This window comes from Glycine max, chromosome 15, assembly GCF_000004515.6.
Source record: "Glycine max cultivar Williams 82 chromosome 15, Glycine_max_v4.0, whole genome shotgun sequence".
NCBI classification, from domain to species: Eukaryota; Viridiplantae; Streptophyta; class Magnoliopsida; order Fabales; family Fabaceae; genus Glycine; species Glycine max.
This window is the reverse complement of record NC_038251.2, coordinates 3,670,159-3,689,357: the sequence shown is the minus strand read 5'-3', so window position 1 is coordinate 3,689,357 and position 19,199 is coordinate 3,670,159. Positions and strand designations below refer to the sequence as shown.

General features: G+C 34.1%; 3 protein-coding genes across 7 annotated transcripts; all 3 read right to left on the bottom strand.

Moving 5' to 3' along the window:
- Nucleotides 1-911: 911 nt before the first annotated feature.
- On the bottom strand, nt 912-9,874 carry LOC100801603 (phosphatidylinositol 4-phosphate 5-kinase 7). 5 transcript variants are annotated; one of them, XM_006597257.3, is made up of 11 exons: nt 9,799-9,874; nt 9,383-9,562; nt 7,484-7,627; nt 6,295-7,359; nt 5,419-5,586; nt 4,910-5,075; nt 4,591-4,701; nt 4,320-4,507; nt 3,261-3,415; nt 1,849-2,005; nt 912-1,286 (listed from the first exon to the last, which is right to left on the bottom strand). In XM_006597257.3, the coding sequence occupies exons 3-11, from the start codon at nt 7,498-7,500 to the stop codon at nt 998-1,000; spliced, it is 2,316 nt and encodes a 771-aa protein (XP_006597320.1). In that variant the 5' UTR covers nt 7,501-7,627; nt 9,383-9,562; nt 9,799-9,874; the 3' UTR covers nt 912-997. The 5 variants fall into 5 exon arrangements, with proteins under 5 accessions (XP_006597320.1, XP_006597319.1, XP_006597318.1 ...); XM_006597256.3 differs by lacking the exon at nt 9,799-9,874 and adding an exon at nt 8,063-8,124 and having other exon boundaries at nt 7,484-7,663; nt 9,383-9,737; XM_006597255.3 differs by lacking the exon at nt 9,799-9,874 and adding an exon at nt 8,063-8,124 and having other exon boundaries at nt 9,383-9,737.
- Nucleotides 9,875-12,571: 2,697 nt separating this feature from the next.
- LOC100801055 (3-ketoacyl-CoA synthase 7) lies at nt 12,572-14,183 on the bottom strand. Its single transcript, XM_003547003.5, has one exon. The coding sequence runs from the start codon at nt 13,972-13,974 to the stop codon at nt 12,595-12,597; it is 1,380 nt and encodes a 459-aa protein (XP_003547051.2). The 5' UTR covers nt 13,975-14,183; the 3' UTR covers nt 12,572-12,594.
- A 1,267-nt stretch (nt 14,184-15,450) lies between these two features.
- On the bottom strand, nt 15,451-18,711 carry LOC100800513 (cell division control protein 48 homolog C). Its single transcript, XM_041010093.1, is given in 6 exon segments — nt 15,451-16,468; nt 16,554-16,618; nt 16,683-16,748; nt 17,159-17,263; nt 17,363-17,479; nt 17,706-18,711. Coding segments are annotated over 6 exon segments (1,704 nt in total). The 5' UTR covers nt 18,663-18,711; the 3' UTR covers nt 15,451-16,074.
- Nucleotides 18,712-19,199: the final 488 nt, after the last annotated feature.

Below are 19,199 nucleotides of genomic sequence, written 5' to 3'. Positions count from 1 at the left end.
TCCTTTTACAGATTCTCTTGTGTAAATATACTAAACTGGCATTTGAGTAAACAACTTAATTAAACATTTATTAAATAAGTGTTTATCATAGAAACACTTATAATAAGATATAAGTTACTTTTAAATATAAGTTATCATATAAAGCTTATTAAAACAAGTTGAAAACAATTAATCAACATATCATATGTTATTCCCATAAGCTCTTTAAAACATTTACACATGTTAATGTTATAAGATAAATAAATTCTTGTAGAGAATTAAAATATATTAAAAATTATAAAAAAAAATTGAGTCTCACGTCATATCTAGTAAATCTCTCACGAGTGTGTATTTGAGTGTGTTTCTATCCTTTCTCAATTCTTCCAAATTCATTCTAAGATGGATGTCCTCAAAATTTTGAACGAAATTTGGTTCCCTTGTCCAAAAAAGAAAAAAAAAAACTAAGCATATATAGACTAAAAGTCTAAAAATAAATGTTAAATAAGATGTCAATATGCCGAGAAGAAACAAGTAAATAACAATCGATCAATATATGAATAGTCTGATTATGAAGTCACACTCCTTTCATGAAATGTGTAGCTCTGAAAACTGTCATTGCCAACGAGAACTTATGAAAAAAGGGGGAGGGAGAATATTTTTTTCAAAGTCAAGATTATTGTAGTTTTCCTATGACAATTAATTATTTTTATTTTTAGTTATGTTATCCAGTTTGATTTTTTTATTTATTTTTATCTTGAGTGTGTCATTCATTAAAAAGAATTCAGGGATTGTAATTAGAAATTATTGTCGTAGATTAATTTTTTGTGTAATAACACAATAAAAATGTGTCATGCCTGTGTTTCCCCTGGTTGGAATTATGGGAGAATTATGTGGAAAGAAACTATGTAGTGCATGGGATGAGACTGAGGGTGTAAAAAAAACAATCTTCCTTTGATTTGAAACAAATAATTACATAGATGGATTAAGCCAAGAAGTGACGTATGGGAGAAAAATAAAATCAGGGGGTCTTGGGGAAAACTTTTTCCTCTAAAAATTTGATGAAACGTTCATCATAAATCTTGGGTTCAACTACTGATATTGTCATAGGGTCAAATTGCAGCGATTTGTATGCATGCTCAATTTTCTTTCTCAGATTATAGTTCTGCAATATATCAATTACGCCCATGTAGAGGACAACATCATATACCTCAAAAAGCTCTACTTCTTTTGCCTCCACCTTATCCTTATCCTCCTGAAGCCTGCGAGTAGCTTGAGCTGGCATGTTTACTCCAAGCTGCACCCGCAACCTGAGTGACAAAATAGTAACGAGCACTTACACGGTCACACATATGACTAAAATCCAAAACAAAATGACAAACAGCTAGCCTATGGCATGCATGTCCAACTTGTCCTGAATTAAGCTCGTGGATGTCATAGCATTTCTTTTTTGGTTTAACCCAAGGGTATTCTCGACTTAAGATATTGAGGTTCACCTAAGGGACCAATCTCTCCCAATAGATTTTTTTTTTATACAAACAAACCTAGGGATCAAATTCCTAACCACATGCTTGAGTTGAGTGACAAGGCTATCTGTCAACCATGTCACACCATGTTGGTGGTCATAACATTTGTTATTGATACTATTACCTCTCGTTAATTAGCTGGAATATACGTAAGTAATTTTTTTAGTTCTAGTACTTGGGAAGTATAGCATATTAAATATGAGGATCTGAATTACATACTATGATGGAAGAAAATCCATGTAAAGGGGCAGGTTTAAGATTCCCTTGAAATAGAAACAACCATAATATGTAAGTCTATTCACTTCTGCACAAGAGAAACCGGTTTGACAGAATCATAGAAACTAACCTTGCAATACCGGGAAGTAGAAGATCAACTTCATTATCACCCATGGAGTATGCTCTCAATGTGTTCCCTCTAATGTGGGGTCCAGGAGCCGTGTTGACTATACTCGGTTCATGGGAAACTAACAGCAAGCCTTTAGGAAGAATCAAGAGCTGCCCTTCTTTGAGTACATAGTGGAAGCAAAGCAAGATGAAAAATACTTAATAGTGAGACATCTATTAAAAAAAGAAAGAAACTGAGGTCCAAATGTAGAAATAAAAGAATGAGAATCAATTTATAGTGAACTTTATACAGTAAAAGATACAAGATTACCTATAAGTGAGTACTCACGATCGAGAAGAGATATCAGACAAGGTAAGAAAAAAAATGCACACTAAAGATGCTTAGCACATAGACAAGCACCTCAATAGTCATTAATTCATTGATAAATAATATTCGGGAACATGGAGAAGTAGTTATTCCTTCTTTTCATTGTGTAATTTCTTTAATATGCTCCACAAATGATAAAGAGCATATTAGCAATAACAGCAATGTTCCGTTCCCTAAGGTCAATTTTATGCTGCTGGGGGTATCCTAAACCTTTTATTCACATCTTAGTCAACACTAGAGAAAACAAAAGATATGGAGTGCAAGATCTAATAAAGTGCATCTGCACTGATGTAAAATCAAAGGTTGAAAGCAAGGAATTCTAATACGAATGGATTGAATGAGGCTGGAGTAATCAATATATTGTTTGAAACCAACCTTTATTTCAAACATTTTTAAGAGATATAAAACCATTCCTAGACCTTCTCCGATCTTTAACTTTTTAAGAGATAATTGGTCCTTCACATAAATAAATTCTCAATTAATGATCACGTACTCAGGCAAGAGGTGGCCGCAAATACAAAGTACATGCACAATCAATAAACACAATTGTTTTGGTTTCCTTTCCAAACAGGGCATTCAACAAAAAGAAACAACCTTTATTCGATAGACAACTAAGTTCACAATTAGGAAGGCAATAGAAAGTTCAGTTGGTCAATTCTTTTCTAGTGATTTGAGTCCACCTATACCACAGAGGGGGATAAGTTGAGAAATAAAGGTTATAACTGCTGTTGTGTAAACAATTGTGTGGGATGCTAGGTGTCTTATTTAATTCATGAAAAAAACAATATTTAAAATATAAGTCTCAAGTTAATGTCCATGCCTAATCTTATACTGATTTGGCATTAGAACAACATTTTTGTACATTGCAGAATATTCCAGACAATCTCAATGTCATATTTACATTCTATAGAATTATAACTAAATAAAAAGTTTATGCGTGTAAGATGTCAATTTACCAAGATTTATACCAAAATATAGCTCGCTCTTTAATTCATAAAAAATTGCATATCATATTTTAAACAACTTGCATCAGTGGAGGTATTTACCATCTCCAGAAGGTAAACTCTCCTGACGCTGCACTGATTCATGATGTTCCACGAAGGCCTTCATATTCTCTGGAGCTCGGAAATGTAATCCCAACAGAAGGCTGTAATCAATTATATGCTGAGACTCCAAGAACTTGCAATCTAGGGAAATTTGCCTTCACCAGAAAATCAATTTCTGGTTATGATTAGAAGGTCAATTTACCAACTATGCAGTTAATGGGATGTTGAATGCAATTGTCAATTTGCCATGATACATTTTTTACAGCACATACACCATTACACCCAAGCTAAGTAATAACAACTCAGTACCAACACATGCCAAGATCCATGTTAGTATTTGATTTTGAGAGACGTGAACTAGTTATTGATATCCATATAAGGTAGAATTAATTAGTAATTATTCAATATGAATTGGAAATTTCACCATGCAATAGATTCTCCACTGACAAATTAAATAGAGTTCACTGAAAAAAGTGGCACCTTTGGATAATTTTTCCATGCTAAATTCTAATGCATCACCTCTTTTAATCACACAGAGAAGTTTGCCAATCTTACACAAACTTCTGTTTTCTTTGAATGGTTACAATTTGAAACATATGAAGTGACTAGAAGATTATGTTACTTCAGAAATACTTCTATCAACCAGACAAATGAAATCCCTATATGTTACATTAGTGACATCATATTCTAGATATTTGTGGACTCTAACTGATGAACAATGAAGGAGCATGATAAATTCTGAATTGTAATACTAATAGTTCAATCTTACAATATTGTGACCAGTATTATTGATTCACTAAGGCTAAAGATTTACTAGTATTGCTTAGTAGATTCCTTAGATAAAAACACTTAAGAATAACTTGGTTATGAATTTCCAATAGGAAAGAACAAATTAACATAAACCATGCTATGCTATGAGGCAATATATGGATAATTCAATCTAGAAGAACATTGAAGTAATACCCATGAAATTTATCAACAAATATTCACCAATTATACAAACTAAAGCATTGCATGCTTGTCACTAATGTAAGTGGTTTAGGGTTAGGAGCAACTTACTTGAGTAGGGATTCTCGCAATTTTTTATCCATGTGAAACTCATATTTTAGATCAAGATCTTTCAATGTTGTGTTGCAATTGATTTTATCATTGTTTGTATATCTTCCTTGTTTAGACCCTTTCAGATCATATCGGCGGTGGATTTGTAGTTCTGTGCAAAACACATTCCCCATGACCACAAAACGCACCTGGTAAACAAAATAAGGAAATATATATTCATTTCAATTTGAAAGAAAAGAGAAAGAAGCTCAAGAAACATAACAGGTGATACCTTTTTTCCACCTCTTAATGTTATCCGATGGAGCCCGAAGAATTTTGTTATAAGAGTATTTTCATGATCTCCTACATGACGGTAATATTTAGGAAGCATACTGAGCAGAACCTACAAGAAAAGAAGCATATGTATATAACAATGTGTGACATCCTTCTTTGTTATTATTTTTTAATAGGTACAAAACTTTAATCAATCGAAGCTGGCTGATACTAATTACTAACAAGACCAATACATGTAAAAGGCAAGAGGGAAAGCTTTTAATGTGTTTTAGAAACTAATCCATGTTCATAAGTATAATAATGAAGGGACTACAAACCTTTAGTTCAGATTTATTCACAGTCTTTATCACAAATCTATCATCTTTAGAAAGATAGAAAATGCTGCCACTTTTTCCGGGAGAAGACAAGTCCCTTAGACCACTATCTCCACAAATGGACATCATGTACTCTGCAGCATCTAACTTGAACATCTCTCTCAAATTCCTGGAAATATATGGTTGTGTAATTACTAATTATGCAAAGAAAGAAGAAAAGACCAAGGTATCTGCAAAGCTGCATGTGCATTACTGGAGGGGGCATGAATTAATCACGTGCATGAGACCTTTAAAGTTGGATTCTACTAATGCATGGATCAGAAAAAGCCCTCTGCTTCTAAGCATCATCCTGGCTAGGTTTTCCTATTTTGGCACAACATGGATGCCACTATAATCATAACTCATTATCCAGCATAACTTGTTGACATTCTGTATCACCATGGTTACTTAAAAGTATTTTTCTCTAAATTTCTTAGTTATAAAAGCATGGTATACATTAAGTTAATAAATACCTGAAGACCATAGGGCAATAATCTTTCCAGTAGAAGTTTATTGAACTATGCGGAGGAGTAAGCTTTGAACCAGCCCTTGGGAAGTACATCCTTATTCTTGCTCGATCCCCAAAATCAGATGATCGAACTTCGCGTGCAGGCACTGGTGTAATTTTGCCAACGGTATACCTGAGGATTTATCTAAATTAAGTCAACCCAAAACACCATATGGCACACAATGCCAAACACAACAAGACACAATCCTTATGTTAGTTTAGCTTCTATAGACCACATTAGCATTCAAAATATGACGTGAATATATGCATACTATAATACGTGTGCTAAAATACTTGAGCCATATCACAAACTAAATTTAAACTTTCCTGGAGTGATTTTTTTTCCAACCTCATCAGAGATCTCAACAAATAGAAATATTTCTATAACACAAATACTGGTTTACAGAGAAGAGGATGCCAACATTTCTTCAGTTAGCAGTAAGTTTTTCAATATAATGACCGAAACAACTGTGAAAACAGACAATCAGTTAGCTGTATTATCTTTATGAATGCCTGTACTTTAACCTACTTACATCTTCTATCCATCCCTAAATATCAAACAGAACTGTGAACAACAAACAGCAAGTATTCCTTTATATTTAATTTATGAATCAAACAGCAAGTAGGTAGGTATCATTGAACTTTTCTCAGCTGAGACTTTGATCCGTCTAAATCATGAGCCAAGTAACTTTCTACAAACTGCAGCAGTGGCCATGATTCCAAAACAATAAGGTACTTGAAAGTATGGTAATATCGACAACTATTAATGTTAACATAACTATCAATTTTTCCAAAAATAATTTAGAAGGGGTCACTGTAAACATTTAGTAAATTATTTTACCTGATGCCAAGCTGCAAATTAAGCTTAAGATAATAGCTTCGCCGGCCTTCAAAAATGTCCAAACATGAACTCTTCTTTACTTGCTTCACACTAAACTTATTTTGCTGTTTCTTTTCACGTGATGACTCAGAGCACTCACAAATTCTCTCCATAATTAGAACTCCTTGTACATATTCCCTTTCATAAACCAAAGTACTTTCACCCGATGCCTCAGATTGATCTCCATCCAACGCATTGGATAATGTAAGAGAAGAATCATGACATACACAATCTTGAGCAGAATCACTACGGATCAAATTTATTTTCAATGATGAAGTCCTGTGAGATATTTGACGGAAACTTTTGAATCTACTAATGACCGGCATGTTTTCAGAAAGGCTACGCTTAACTCTGGCTTTTGGAGCCTCTTGTTTTTCTACATTCAACAAGAAACCGTTATGATCACTATCACGAGGGCTATGCAACTTTTTTAAGGATGGATGTTTACTACCTGCAGGATAGAATACTCCTTTTCCATCCTTTAAGCCTTTATTCCATGTCCCAATATAAAGGCCCCCATCTCCAAATCTATAAACTCCTGTTCCATGCATAAGCCCATTTAACCATAAACCATCAAAAGTATCACCATTAACCCACTTCATAACCCCTCGACCATATATTTTCCCGTTTTTCCAATTCCCAACATACATATTTCCATTATTCCAAGTATACCTGCCACTCCCTTCAGGAACTCCTTCTTTCCATAAACCCTCAAAAACATCAGAATTGGAATACTGCTTCCGTCCAATCCCATGCTGAGCATTCATCCTCCATCCTCCTCTATAAATGCACCCAGCAGATGTTGTAAGTGTTCCATAACCATGTAGGTAACCTCCAGAGATTTCACCCTCATATTGTGCTCCTGATGACCACACAATCAGTCCCTTTCCTGTCATTTTCTCGCCTTCCCAATCGCCCTCATATACCGTTCCATCTGACCATGTGTACTTTCCCTTGTCATGAGGCACTATGCCCTTGATCATACCTATGTAGACATCCCCATTTGAAAAGGACTTCTCATCAAACCTACAATTTACAACAAACAGTAAAATCATAGTACAAGCTTACAGTAAAGTAACACTCAAAAGATTATTAAATACAGAATACAAGAAATTGAATGCTGCAGAGAATGAGTTTGCATGAATTTTACCTTCCACTATCTTCCATGAACTGCAGCCTTTCTCTGATCTAGATCACTTTTTTATTTAAAGGTTAAACATGTCACTCAGTTCTGTGATAAGGAAATCCATCTCCCCTTTCACCAGCCTTACAACGTTATTGCCAATGATGAACTCTGGGGCATACGCAAACATCATAGTGAATCTCAACGCTAGGGAAGAAAAAGTTGTAGTAAGAGGACTTGTTAAAAGGGAGAATTAAGTAGCTTTCCTTTTACTGAAAATGCTTTCTGAAGTCTTCCTACAAATTACCAAAAAAAACTTTTCCTCTAGTACAAATTGTTAATTTCATATTCAAATGAAATCAAGGAAAACATGGACTTCCAAGAGGAAGTTTGTGAGGCTAGTGATGTGCCTGTACAGTACAGACTTGAAAATTCTGTCTGGTAAATTAAAGAAGAGGATCATGAAGTATGAATTTGTTTCAATTAGTAGAAAAGTAAAGTTTCACATGCTAATTACAAAATCTGAGTTTTCTTTTCAACAGCCTTTACAGAAAATCGCTTTAAGATAATAGAGGGAAATGCTTTTATCAGAGAGAGAAATCTTACATAATCTGGGTCTTCTATTCTCTCATATCTTTAGATTCTGATCCTCTAGAGTTTTAAAATAGCTGCAAGATGGTACAGTTGTACATCTAATGCTTTATATTTGTTGCATTATATTTATAATTTTCATTTTCATATAAAATGAAACGTTTTCTGTGGCTAAGATTTCATGCAGTTTGAATAAAAACTTCAGAGAATCTCAATTACATAACATTGTATAATGTTTTCTTTGTTTCTTCTTTATGGATTATAGATTTTTCATATATACTTCATCTCAGGTGGAATGACAGAGCTTGCTCTGCTCACAGTTTTATTGAATTTAAACCCCACCCTAATTATAGTAACAAGTACTCAAGAAATTTCTGGACTCCTAACCGAAATCTCAATATCAAGGTTTCTCACAACTAGATTCTAGTTCTACAGCAAAAAAGGTTCAAGGTGAATTGATTTCGTCGAAAGTAGGCAAGCATATATTTATCATGTCACCTTCTTGATTAGAGCAACTAGCTTTTTCTTTTTCTTTCTTCTTTTTATACATTGGTGGCACTAAAATTTTAATCTGTTAACTTATAAAAACTACTACTTAAGCCCCTCACCACAATTACAACAACTAGCTTGATGATATAAATGAATGCTACATTTAAAATCCCACGCATCCAGCATATCATTATCAACAGCATATAACAATGTACAATCTATAAACTTTCCTATCTTCAACGCATTACATCTGTAGATGATGTTTATTTGTAAATTAGAACGAATATCCGGTTAACCCATTTACTATCACTGCATCAATGAAAGCCCTTAAACCCATGGATTTTTTCTGTATATGGTATCAGAAGAGTAAAATTACTAAACAAAAATGAAAAAAAAAAAGAGTCTAAATTCTTTCATTCATCAATTTCATAATAAATATGAATCAAGTGAAAGAAAAGAAAAGACAAACCATACATGAATGTTGGTTAGAAACTAAAAACATGTATGTATTAAGTTTGTGTTACAATCGTATATGAATAAACCACTTGGAGTTCAACTGATAGAGAAAAAATTAAATATAATCAGATCCAGTCCAGAAACACTAAATCAGAAGTAAAAAAAATCCAATCTTCTCCTTAAAGAAAAGGATAATGTAGAATTTAAATAAACCCACTTGCATTTCCTATTTGCACAAAATGAGTAAACCAATATTCAACCAGAAATGCCAACTGGGTTAGCTCAATAATCCAATAAAAGAATCAATTATTGATTGATGTGATGAATCCTTATATGTAATGCATAACAATGATACACCACATTAAATTTAACAGGAATGACTTAACTGACCTTGGAAGGAAGGAGTGAAGATCAGTATTTTATATATCTGTCCAAAGTACAACTCTGTCTCAAACTCAGAAGAACCACCCATGAATCAAAACCTCTGGCAAACAAAAATCAAAACCTTCTACAAGAGCTCCCTGATCCTTGTCAGATATGCTTTTATCCATTCTCAAGCCGACAACTACCCTGCCATGTGCCACCATAAAAATTTAATCAAGCAAAGTTTCAGGATTCCTCATATATCGAATATCACGTAGCTAGATTCTTTTTCAAAGAGTTTTTTGGTCGTCAAACACATTTAATTAGTAAAGTTTCAGATATTTAGCATAAATAAATTTCCACTAGTATATATGCATGTATGTAAATAAATATACTGCCCCTCCTTGTATTTGTACCAATTATATATGGCTAGAGTGAACAACCTGAAATGGAGACACCTCAACCATCACACACTCAGACACAGTGTGTTGTGTTGTGTAATGATCTTGTCTGCTTGCCATGTCTTATTCTTATTTTCGTCGTTTATCAAATAATTATATTAGTTGTCACTAAGTCACTTTCAAATATAATTAAACCCACTACCCTTTAAAGTTTAAATAAATTCTCTTTTCTTTTCAATAAAGTTAAATTAATGTATAAAATGAAATCTCATGCAATGCAAAGACTAAGGAGTGGCACCAAAGTGATAAGCGCGATCACCAAAGGACAAAAGGCCACCGCAGAACTTGATTCTGATTCTGTTCTGTGGACGCCAACATGCGTCCTTCCTTTTATCGTATTCCTTTTATATTAGGTAAATCTTACCTCTACTGTACCTAACCGGTAAATAAATAATGCACTATGTATAATTCACGTAACATCAAACACTATATGGGCATTTTACAATGTCTTAATTTGATTGGGTACTTTAATTGGATCAATTTTTATACTCCATTTTGATATAAATTATGGTTTCATTAATAACCAGGCGGAAGATCAATCTAATTTCTATTATTTAAATAGTATGAATAAACTTCTAAAAATAAAAGTAAAGGTATTTTACAATAGTAACTTAGATTAATATAAAATATCATTATTTTAATTTAATAATTTATGATTTATTACTGATTTTAAAGTATAAAATTTAAAAATATTATATATGATTGGGATGACCCAAAACTAATTTTTAAAACTACAATTGTTGGCTTATTGGGCCATGCCCAATGATCATTTGAAGACAAAATTTAGATAGTTGAAATTTAAGATACCAAGTTTATTTAATATATAGTGTATCTGTAAAAAGTTGTTTACAATAAGATAGGATATATAATATATCTTAGCCGTCGAACAGGCCTTTAGGAAGTAGGGGAGTAACATTGCATTTTACTAGATGAACCTTAGTTGAATAGATGCATTGAAAGTTGTTTTTATTTCAACTTCTAAGAAAACTTATTTATTATAGTTGGTGACCATCTTCATTATAAATAGAGAAAAAATTTAATGGAGAAACGAGGGTGTGTGTAAGAAGAGAAATTGTGAAACAAAATCTCTTTGTTGAGAGAAAATTGTCTTTGTATGAGAGTGTTATCATTTCTTGTAACCATTAAGTAAAATACTCGGATTTGTTGAGTGATATACTATTTGAAGTTGGTTACATTCTTGTAATCATTTTTATGATAGTGAAATCTGTTGAGACAGTTCCGTAGACATAGGCAAGAGGTGTCGGACCACGTTAAATTCTTGTGTTTGTCATTATTTTTCTTACGATGTAATCTTTGTGTGTGTTCTCGCAATCCTAATCCTCTGTGAGTGTGAGTAATTTTGTTTGTGAAAGCATGGATTACCTAACACAAGCTTCATCAGGTGCTTGGTAGTATAACAATTCGAATAATGTTTTTAGAATGACATTTAATTCATGGCTTGTTTTCTTTATTTATTTTTTTTCTTTTCAATAATCACATCCAACCTAAAGAACTTCTAAAACAAAAGATCATGCCATTACAATGCAAAAATCCTAAATTAAACTTTATTACTTTTTGACGGTTTGAATAAACTAGAATAACTGATTTAATTTGTGAACAACTAGGTCGAAAAGTTCTAAGATTTTCAGAAATTCTTGAGCTTGGTTTGAGTTTTTTTTACTCCAAAATTAATCATATTCTTTCGGGGGAGGGTTTCTTTCTCTTGACAGGATTTATTTGCGATGGCTGTGTCACGCTATTTAGATCAGCCTGAAAAGAAGGACTTGCTTCTACACTTACTACAATGGATGACAGGCCAAGGTTACGCTGTTGATTCATCAACAAGGAATTTCATCCTCAAGAATGCACACTTATTTGGTCGTCAGCTCATTGCTGAGGTTTTGTCCAAGCAACAAGTAAAGTTAAAACACAAAAATCTCACTGGTTAAAGCATGCAAAACTCTACAATTGAGGAGATAATGCTAGATGACCTTTCTTGATGCCCCTTAGTCCCTCCCTAGCTCAATGGTACATTGCATCTCTTAATTTTTTTTCCCCTTAAAATTTTTCGATTGTGATAAATAGCCTATCCACATCCAAGTTCTTGTGGTGTGGATTGATGAGTGTATTATAACAGATGTAAATATATCGCGTCGAGTAGTAATTATTTGATCCTTTAATTTTTTAATTTAAGTTCTGGTCAATATAACTTGTCTTGTTTTGCAAATTGTTGCAACCTCGTCGAAATACTTATGGCCGTTAACCATCGTTTCCTAATTTTCCCTCGCATTAACAAGTAGTAAACCTTTTATCCTCCAACCCCACCCAAAAAAAAAATTTAAAAAATGTTAATTGGCAATATCTGGTTGCCGGTGGTATCTCTATCACAAACGGCAATTCATACTTTCCTTGCAAGTATTAAATGTTTCAAATTTTCAAGACATTAAATATTTGTATTTTTTATTTAATAATTTTATATCATTTTATTCTTTAACAGGTACCATAAAGAACACGCATTAACAAGATTTACACTTAAAATCAAATAAATAAAGCAGACGTATAATCGGTTGGGGTACCCTTTATGTAATATAATCTTTATTTTGCTTTTTTTTTTTTACAAAAAAAAAAACAGATGGTTAAAAGTTTGTAATTTACCTTGCACATTCGTATGGAATTAGCAAGTTATTTTACAGGGGGAAACAGAAAGTGAGTGGTAATATTCAATGACTTTTTTTTCCTGTGGACCTGCTAATGCTTCTTAAACCTACTAGTACAACTTCAACAGTCAAACACAGGTATCTCAACTGGATACAAATGGATTCTATCTGACCATGCATTCCTTACATTAGGATCAATATCAGAGAGGCACTTCCAGACTGCACTGTTACACTTGAATCCACTTCCAAAGGCAATTTGCCAGACCCTGTCTCCTTTCTTTACTCTTCCTTTTGCCTCCAAATAGCAGAGCTCATACCACACAGAAGAAGATGAAGTATTGCCAAATCTGTATAATGCCATCCTTGAGGCTTCACCGTCTTTCTTGTGCAGCTTCAGACTCTCCTCTATGGCATCTACGACTGACTTACCACCAGCATGTATGCAGAAATGCTCAAAAGCCTTCCTGAAATTTGGAACATACATTTCCTTGTTCCCCCTTGCCCACATTTTCCTGGAAATCACTGACCATCCATAGCGCAGCTGCTCGGAATAGGGCAAGACAAGAGGGCCTAAGTCTGTTATATTGGTCCTCAAAGCTGAAGCAGCTACACTTAGAAGTGACCGTGAGAGGGAAACACCCACAATCTCATCTTCATCAGGTTCCTGATAAACAGACTGATATGCTTTGTCATTTGATCCCATGTGGGTTCTCACAAGATGCTCAAGCTTGTACTTGGCCACCGGCTTGTGTTGTTTTTTGTTAGATAGTAAAATGGCTGCTCCCCCCATCCGAAACAATACATTGGCAATAAGCTTGGACTTGGTATTACCTCTGTAGCCATTTGGAGCCACAGCCTCCATGCTAAGAACTAAAGCCAATGAGTTTTTGTGAACTCTCAGCAGATCTTTGGCCAAGTTTATTGACAGCAATCCAGCACTGCAACCCATTCCACTCAGGTTGACACTCTTTACGTTGCTCCGGAATCCGAACTTGTTAATGATCATTGATGTAATGGATGGTGTAGGACAGAATAGGCTACAGTTTGACACAAGGATATCAATGCTTTTAGGATGCACTTTGTGTTTTGAAAGGAGGTCTTTGACAATTCTGAATAGAACCGATTCAACTTCTGCCTGTGCACGCTTCATGGAATCATCCGGAGGGAGCTCATGAACTGATTCTGGCACACAAGCCTCCACGCCAATACCGGATCTTTCCAATACTTTCAATTCAAAGCCTATGAGTTCAGGGTCAAAATTGCACAATTCAAAGTGTTCTACAATATGAGAGTAAGGAAGGCGCAGATTATCAGGAGGCATATAACAAACATAGTCAAGAAGGTAGATACTTGAAGATCTGAAACAGAAGCAAAGTAATATGAGAATTGATGCTATGACTGCTAAGGATTCTGTGGCAGAGATTGAGCCTTCAGATAGGTTATAGAAAGGAAAGTATTTGGATAGAAGAGCTTCCATTGTCATAAGCTTAAACTGAACCATTTGAACTTTGGATTTGATACATTATCAGCTCATTTTGGTGCCAAGTAGGAAAGTTTTTCAAAATGCAACTGCGCTCTCTCTCATGCGTTGTTGTTCTCCCCTTTTCCCTCTAAATAGAGGCATTCCACTAGGAAATGCAACCTAATCCGTTGTTATCACAAAGTTTGTGTGATGAACAAACAACTAAGAAATTTGCAACCTAGTTAATTTACATTACAAAAGAGTCGTGTTAAAAGAATTTATATAAAAAAAAAATTGAGTTTGGTTTGGTATTCTAACCTTAAATTATGTAACTAAAAAGACATTTAAAAAGAATAAAGTGCATTTGACACCTCAAAAATAGTGTATATACACGCAAAAAATAAAGCAATTGAATAAATAAATAATAATTGACTAATTATAATATACATTTCTTTCATATTTTTTTGCCTTATTTTTCTTTTTAGCTCTCTTTTATCTTTTTTCATAACACTCATCACATTTTTACTTTTTCTCTTCATTTTTTCATTTCTATTTTTCTCTTCCCTACGTCTATAGAGTGGACATTTGACTTTTCCAAATTAATTATGAACATTGAAGAGCAATCCGACATTAATACAGCAAACCACCATTTTAATAAGTTCTTGTTGCTCTAACTTTTAGTGAGCCCCACTATTTAAAATCATTTTTAACTACTATCTTCTCTTTTAAAAAAAGTGAGTTAGGGTCAATTGAGTTGTTTATAAAATAATTTTTAGCAATTCATCAGTTACTTGAATGGAATTGAGGTAAGTTAAAACAATGAGAAGTGCAGACGTTGTTATTTTTTTAACCGTACTTCCTACTAGTCAAATTTGAATTCTTTTTGTTGTAAGTAAAACGTAAAATTGATGTCATAACTAATGTTGATTGTAACCGAAGCCTATTAAGGAGAACTTCCCTAGTTAAATAGATTCATGCAACTCAAACTTTTGTTTTTATTTTATTAGTCGGAAATAATGTAGCTCAACTCAAGTGGTGCACAAAGGTAATTTCTGAAGAATAAGATTCCACCAAAAAAAACAAGTTGCTTGTATTTTTTTCAAAATATTACTTAAGTTCTTTAAAATAAAAAACTTAGAGTCCATTCCTAAGTAGAGTTGATTTTGGAAATGTAAATCAAACACATAAAAATATTGTTGCTGCCGAGATTCTGCATTCAGCAGAATTATAACGCAACAGCTGATTACTTGTATCTTTTGAGTAAACTAACGACCCTTATGTAAACTAGTAGTGAAGTGTTGCTTTGTAATTACAACTAACTAGGAGTGGTATTTAAACTGAGTAAAACCGGAAAGCTAAGCGCCACAACACGTTTCCCATATTTTTTATTTCCAAATGGTATATACACAAGGAAAAACGCATTGCAAATTCAACTCTGCATCCAACATGTGCCATCACTATAATTGATATTCTAGTGACTAGTAACACTGTTTTAAAAAAAAAGAAGCAATCTTATGATAGATAAACTGAACCATAAATTATAAACAATCGCCAAAAATTATATCCTGTTGCAGGAAACGTGTACATCTCATACAAAAGCAAATACTTCAGCGGATTGTTTGGTTGGAGAGAAGAGAAAATAATGAAGGAGAAAAAAGAAGAAATATTTAAATTAAAGTAAAAATATAAAGGTGCGAGACCCACACAAAAATTTAAAAATTTCTTTTTCTTTCCTTCTTATTTGATCTCAACCAAACAACCTCCGAATACTTGATGCTAACATAAATGATTTCTTTCCCCCATTGGTATGTTGTCACCTGCTAAAATAAAAAAGCGAATGCCATGCTGCTCATGTTGCTTTAAAGCCCTCTGACAAGTGCTGATAGTACTGCTTTTGCTGCTCCAAAATTCGAAATAAATTTCATTGTAAATTTCTAAAACTAATTTATTCACCACAAGGCATCATATTTCATGTGAAAGAGATATAGCAGAATAAGCCATATCCTGTCTGATACAGACGGAGAGACTATACTCAGTGCTACCTCAAAATGGTGTCTCTTGATTGGACTCTTGATGGTCAATGTATCACAAGTTGTCTCAATTGAGTCCAAATTCTCAACAAGAGCAGCCATTGCTGCTTCATTCATCTGTATAGTCCATAAAATCAGTATCTCTCTCAAACTGACTACCACTTTTTCTATAGTCCAACCTTTGTAGTTGTAGTACTTTGTACCCGCCCAGAATCAAACAACCATACACATACATGCACAACATGCAACAATGGTAAAGGGATGAAACAGACAACATCAATAAAGAGCAGAGACAAACCAATGCAGCAAGATCAGCGCCACTTAGGTTTTCACAAGCTTCCATTTTGGCTATGTCACTCAAATCCACAGAGGCATCAACAGCCTCCTTCCTTGCAAGAGCCTTTAATATCAAAACTCGTTCATCTGGGCTTGGAAGTGGAACATAAAGAAGTTTACCAAACCTACCAGGCCGTAGTAGTACAGCACGATCCATCACCTCAGGCCTGCAAAATGAGAAACTGACTTGAATACAGTGTGATGTGAAGTTAAATAACTAATTAGAGAATACATATGATGAACAAAATGTACCTATTTGTAGCACCAACCACAAAAACATCTCTTCGTTCCTCTGCGCCATCTAACCCAACAAGCAACTGCAATTTCATATAACTGTCATTTTTCCATGTTGTTATCAGCTAAAATGGCTATGTATTTGACCTGGTTCAATAGTCGTTCAATAACCCAACCACCTTCTTTACCACGTTTGGTTGTCAAAGTGTCAATCTGAAAATGGCATAAAAGTAAATTTAACACTCATTGTATTGTAAATACTATACACTGATATAACATTCTAAAACAAATTGAGTGCTAAGAACTTGTTTGAGCCATTCATAGATCAAGGAAATTAGTAACAGTTACCAAAATAGGTCTTGCACATAACTTGTTCACTGACTAAGCACCAAACACACAATGATCACTGCACTAATGTGTGAGAATGAAAGAGATTGATTTACTTAACAATGAAATAAGGAACACAACATAAACAGTAATGGTGGTGCAGGATAGTTCCTTCAAAGAAAAAAAATTTCAGACAATAATATTTTATTTATATAGTTCACAAATTTTAAATCAAATTGCCATGTCATGGTAACATATTCAAGTTAACCAACATTATTAAGAAGAGAACCACAAACCTCAGAAAAAAAAAGTATGCAAGGTGCACATGTCCTTGCACGGCTAAACATTTTACAAACTTGAAGCTCACTTTCTCCAACATATTTATTTAAAAGTTCAGGTCCCTAAAAATCCAACAAAAGCAGTTTAATTGTTTAAAAGTGATTTATTCAAAACAAGACAATACCAAAACTAATGAGAAAAGGGTGGAGTATTAGACTGACCTTAATATGAATAAAATTAGCCCCTGCCTCATTGACAACAGCTTTGGCAATCAGTGTTTTACCACAACCAGGAGGTCCATAAAGCAAAAATCCTGTCTCAAGATTCACCCCAAACTTCTGAAATAAACGAATCCAAGAACGTGATCAGCCTGTGATTTACAACTTACTATATTTTTCTTGAAACGGAAAAGACAAAAATCAATTGATCAACTTTAAGAAATAGAACATGAAACTTATCAAGAGAATTTAAATATATAGCTACCAAATTATTGAATACTGATCAGAGAATTTTCAATACTTACAAAGATAAGGAAGGGCATCTAATTGTAAGGTTGATCTAGAATAGTAACTCTTGAACTTGAGGGAAAAAAATATATATTGATAATTCTGACCAATCACCTGACTTTGTATCAAGAGGATCTGATATATGATAGAAAGGAAGACCAGTCTCATTTGCTATAGCATGAGCAAGTTTAGTCTTCCCACAGCCAGGTGGTCCATGCAACAAAATGCCAGCCATTGGCCTCACTCCCAACTGCCTAGGCAATTGGGGATGGAACAAAGGCACAATCACTTCATTCTTCGGTTCCTCCAAAACCTCCTTCATCCCACCCAAATCCTTAAACCTCGGTCCATCCTTCCCATTCGAAACCGAACCCCAACACGAACCCTTCACTTCTTTCCATTCTTCGTTCACAAGAGTACTAGTTCCTTTACTGCTATTCCCCATTTCCTCATTCACAAGAGTGTCCTTACTGCTATTCCCCACCTCCAATTCAACGTTCTTTTCCTCCGTGGCAACCTTCTTCGGCGTATACGACTTTCGCAGCGTTGTCTTCATCAAATCAAACTCGGGCTCCACCTTCTCCCCGTAAATTGTGTCCTCCGAAGTCGACACGGTTCCCTCTTCATCTTCATCGTCGCACTCCGAAGCAGAGGACGATGAGGAAGATCCCTGCACCTTCCTTCGGACGTGCAACGCTTCCATCCTCTGCAATGTCTCCTCACTCCTATCGATTTTCTTCCGCCGCTTTCGAGACGCGCTTTGAGCCTTTCCTTCGTCGTCGTCATCGTCGTTTTTGCAGTGCTTGGGTGTGCGAGCGTGATTAAGCTTTGCGGTGGAATTAAGAGCTTCCTGAACAAAACGAATTAGGGTTTAGTGCTTGGTTCGGTGGTAATGGGGGTAAGTAGAACGGAGATAGTTGGCATATTCTTCGGCGGTGGAGTATTTGGATTTGCAGGACTCAAGTTGGAGCCGGAGTGTTTCTTGAAGGGACCTACGACCGTTACTTCTTCCCATCTTCCCAAACCCTTTGGTTCTGTTATCTTCTTCTCCTCGTAAACCCTAACCAAAATCCTTGAAATTACTAGTAATTCTCAATTATTTTACTAGATAAGATTTAATCTTTTTTCATTTTGAAAAACTTCTTTTTTACCATAATAATTGTTATAAATACATCTTTTTTGTGTAATTTAATATTTTTAATATTATTCTCAATATTTTCAATTAATTCTAAATGAATCAACACAACATTAGAATATTTATTAAATCTTATCTAGTATCAATAATGTCAAGATAAATTGAATGAATTTGCAGCTTAATTTTTTTAAAAAAAATTAATATAAATTCAATTCTTTAATATTTTTTCTTCTAAATCCTAAAATTCTTAGACATGTTTCATGAAAAAGATAAACAACTCAATCTATTGATATAAAGAAGAAAAAAAAGCAGCAACTCAGTCTCTATTTCTCATTTACTGCTATTTTGTTTCAATAAAAATGTTGAATTGTTGCATCTATTACATTACTCAATTGTCCCCTGTAACCCTTGAAATTT

Excerpts from the sequence above, each read along its gene's own strand:
- LOC100801603 (XM_006597257.3), bottom strand. Across the intron at positions 5,076-5,418 it reads TATTGCCCTATGGTCTTCAG|GAATTTGAGAGAGATGTTCA; the intron begins GTATTTATTAAC and ends ATATATTTCCAG. Across the intron at positions 3,416-4,319 it reads TTGCGAGAATCCCTACTCAA|GCAAATTTCCCTAGATTGCA; the intron begins GTAAGTTGCTCC and ends TTTCTGGTGAAG.
- LOC100801055 (XM_003547003.5), bottom strand. The coding sequence starts at position 13,974 with ATGGTTCAGTTTAAGCTTATGACAATGGAAGCTCTTCTATCCAAATAC.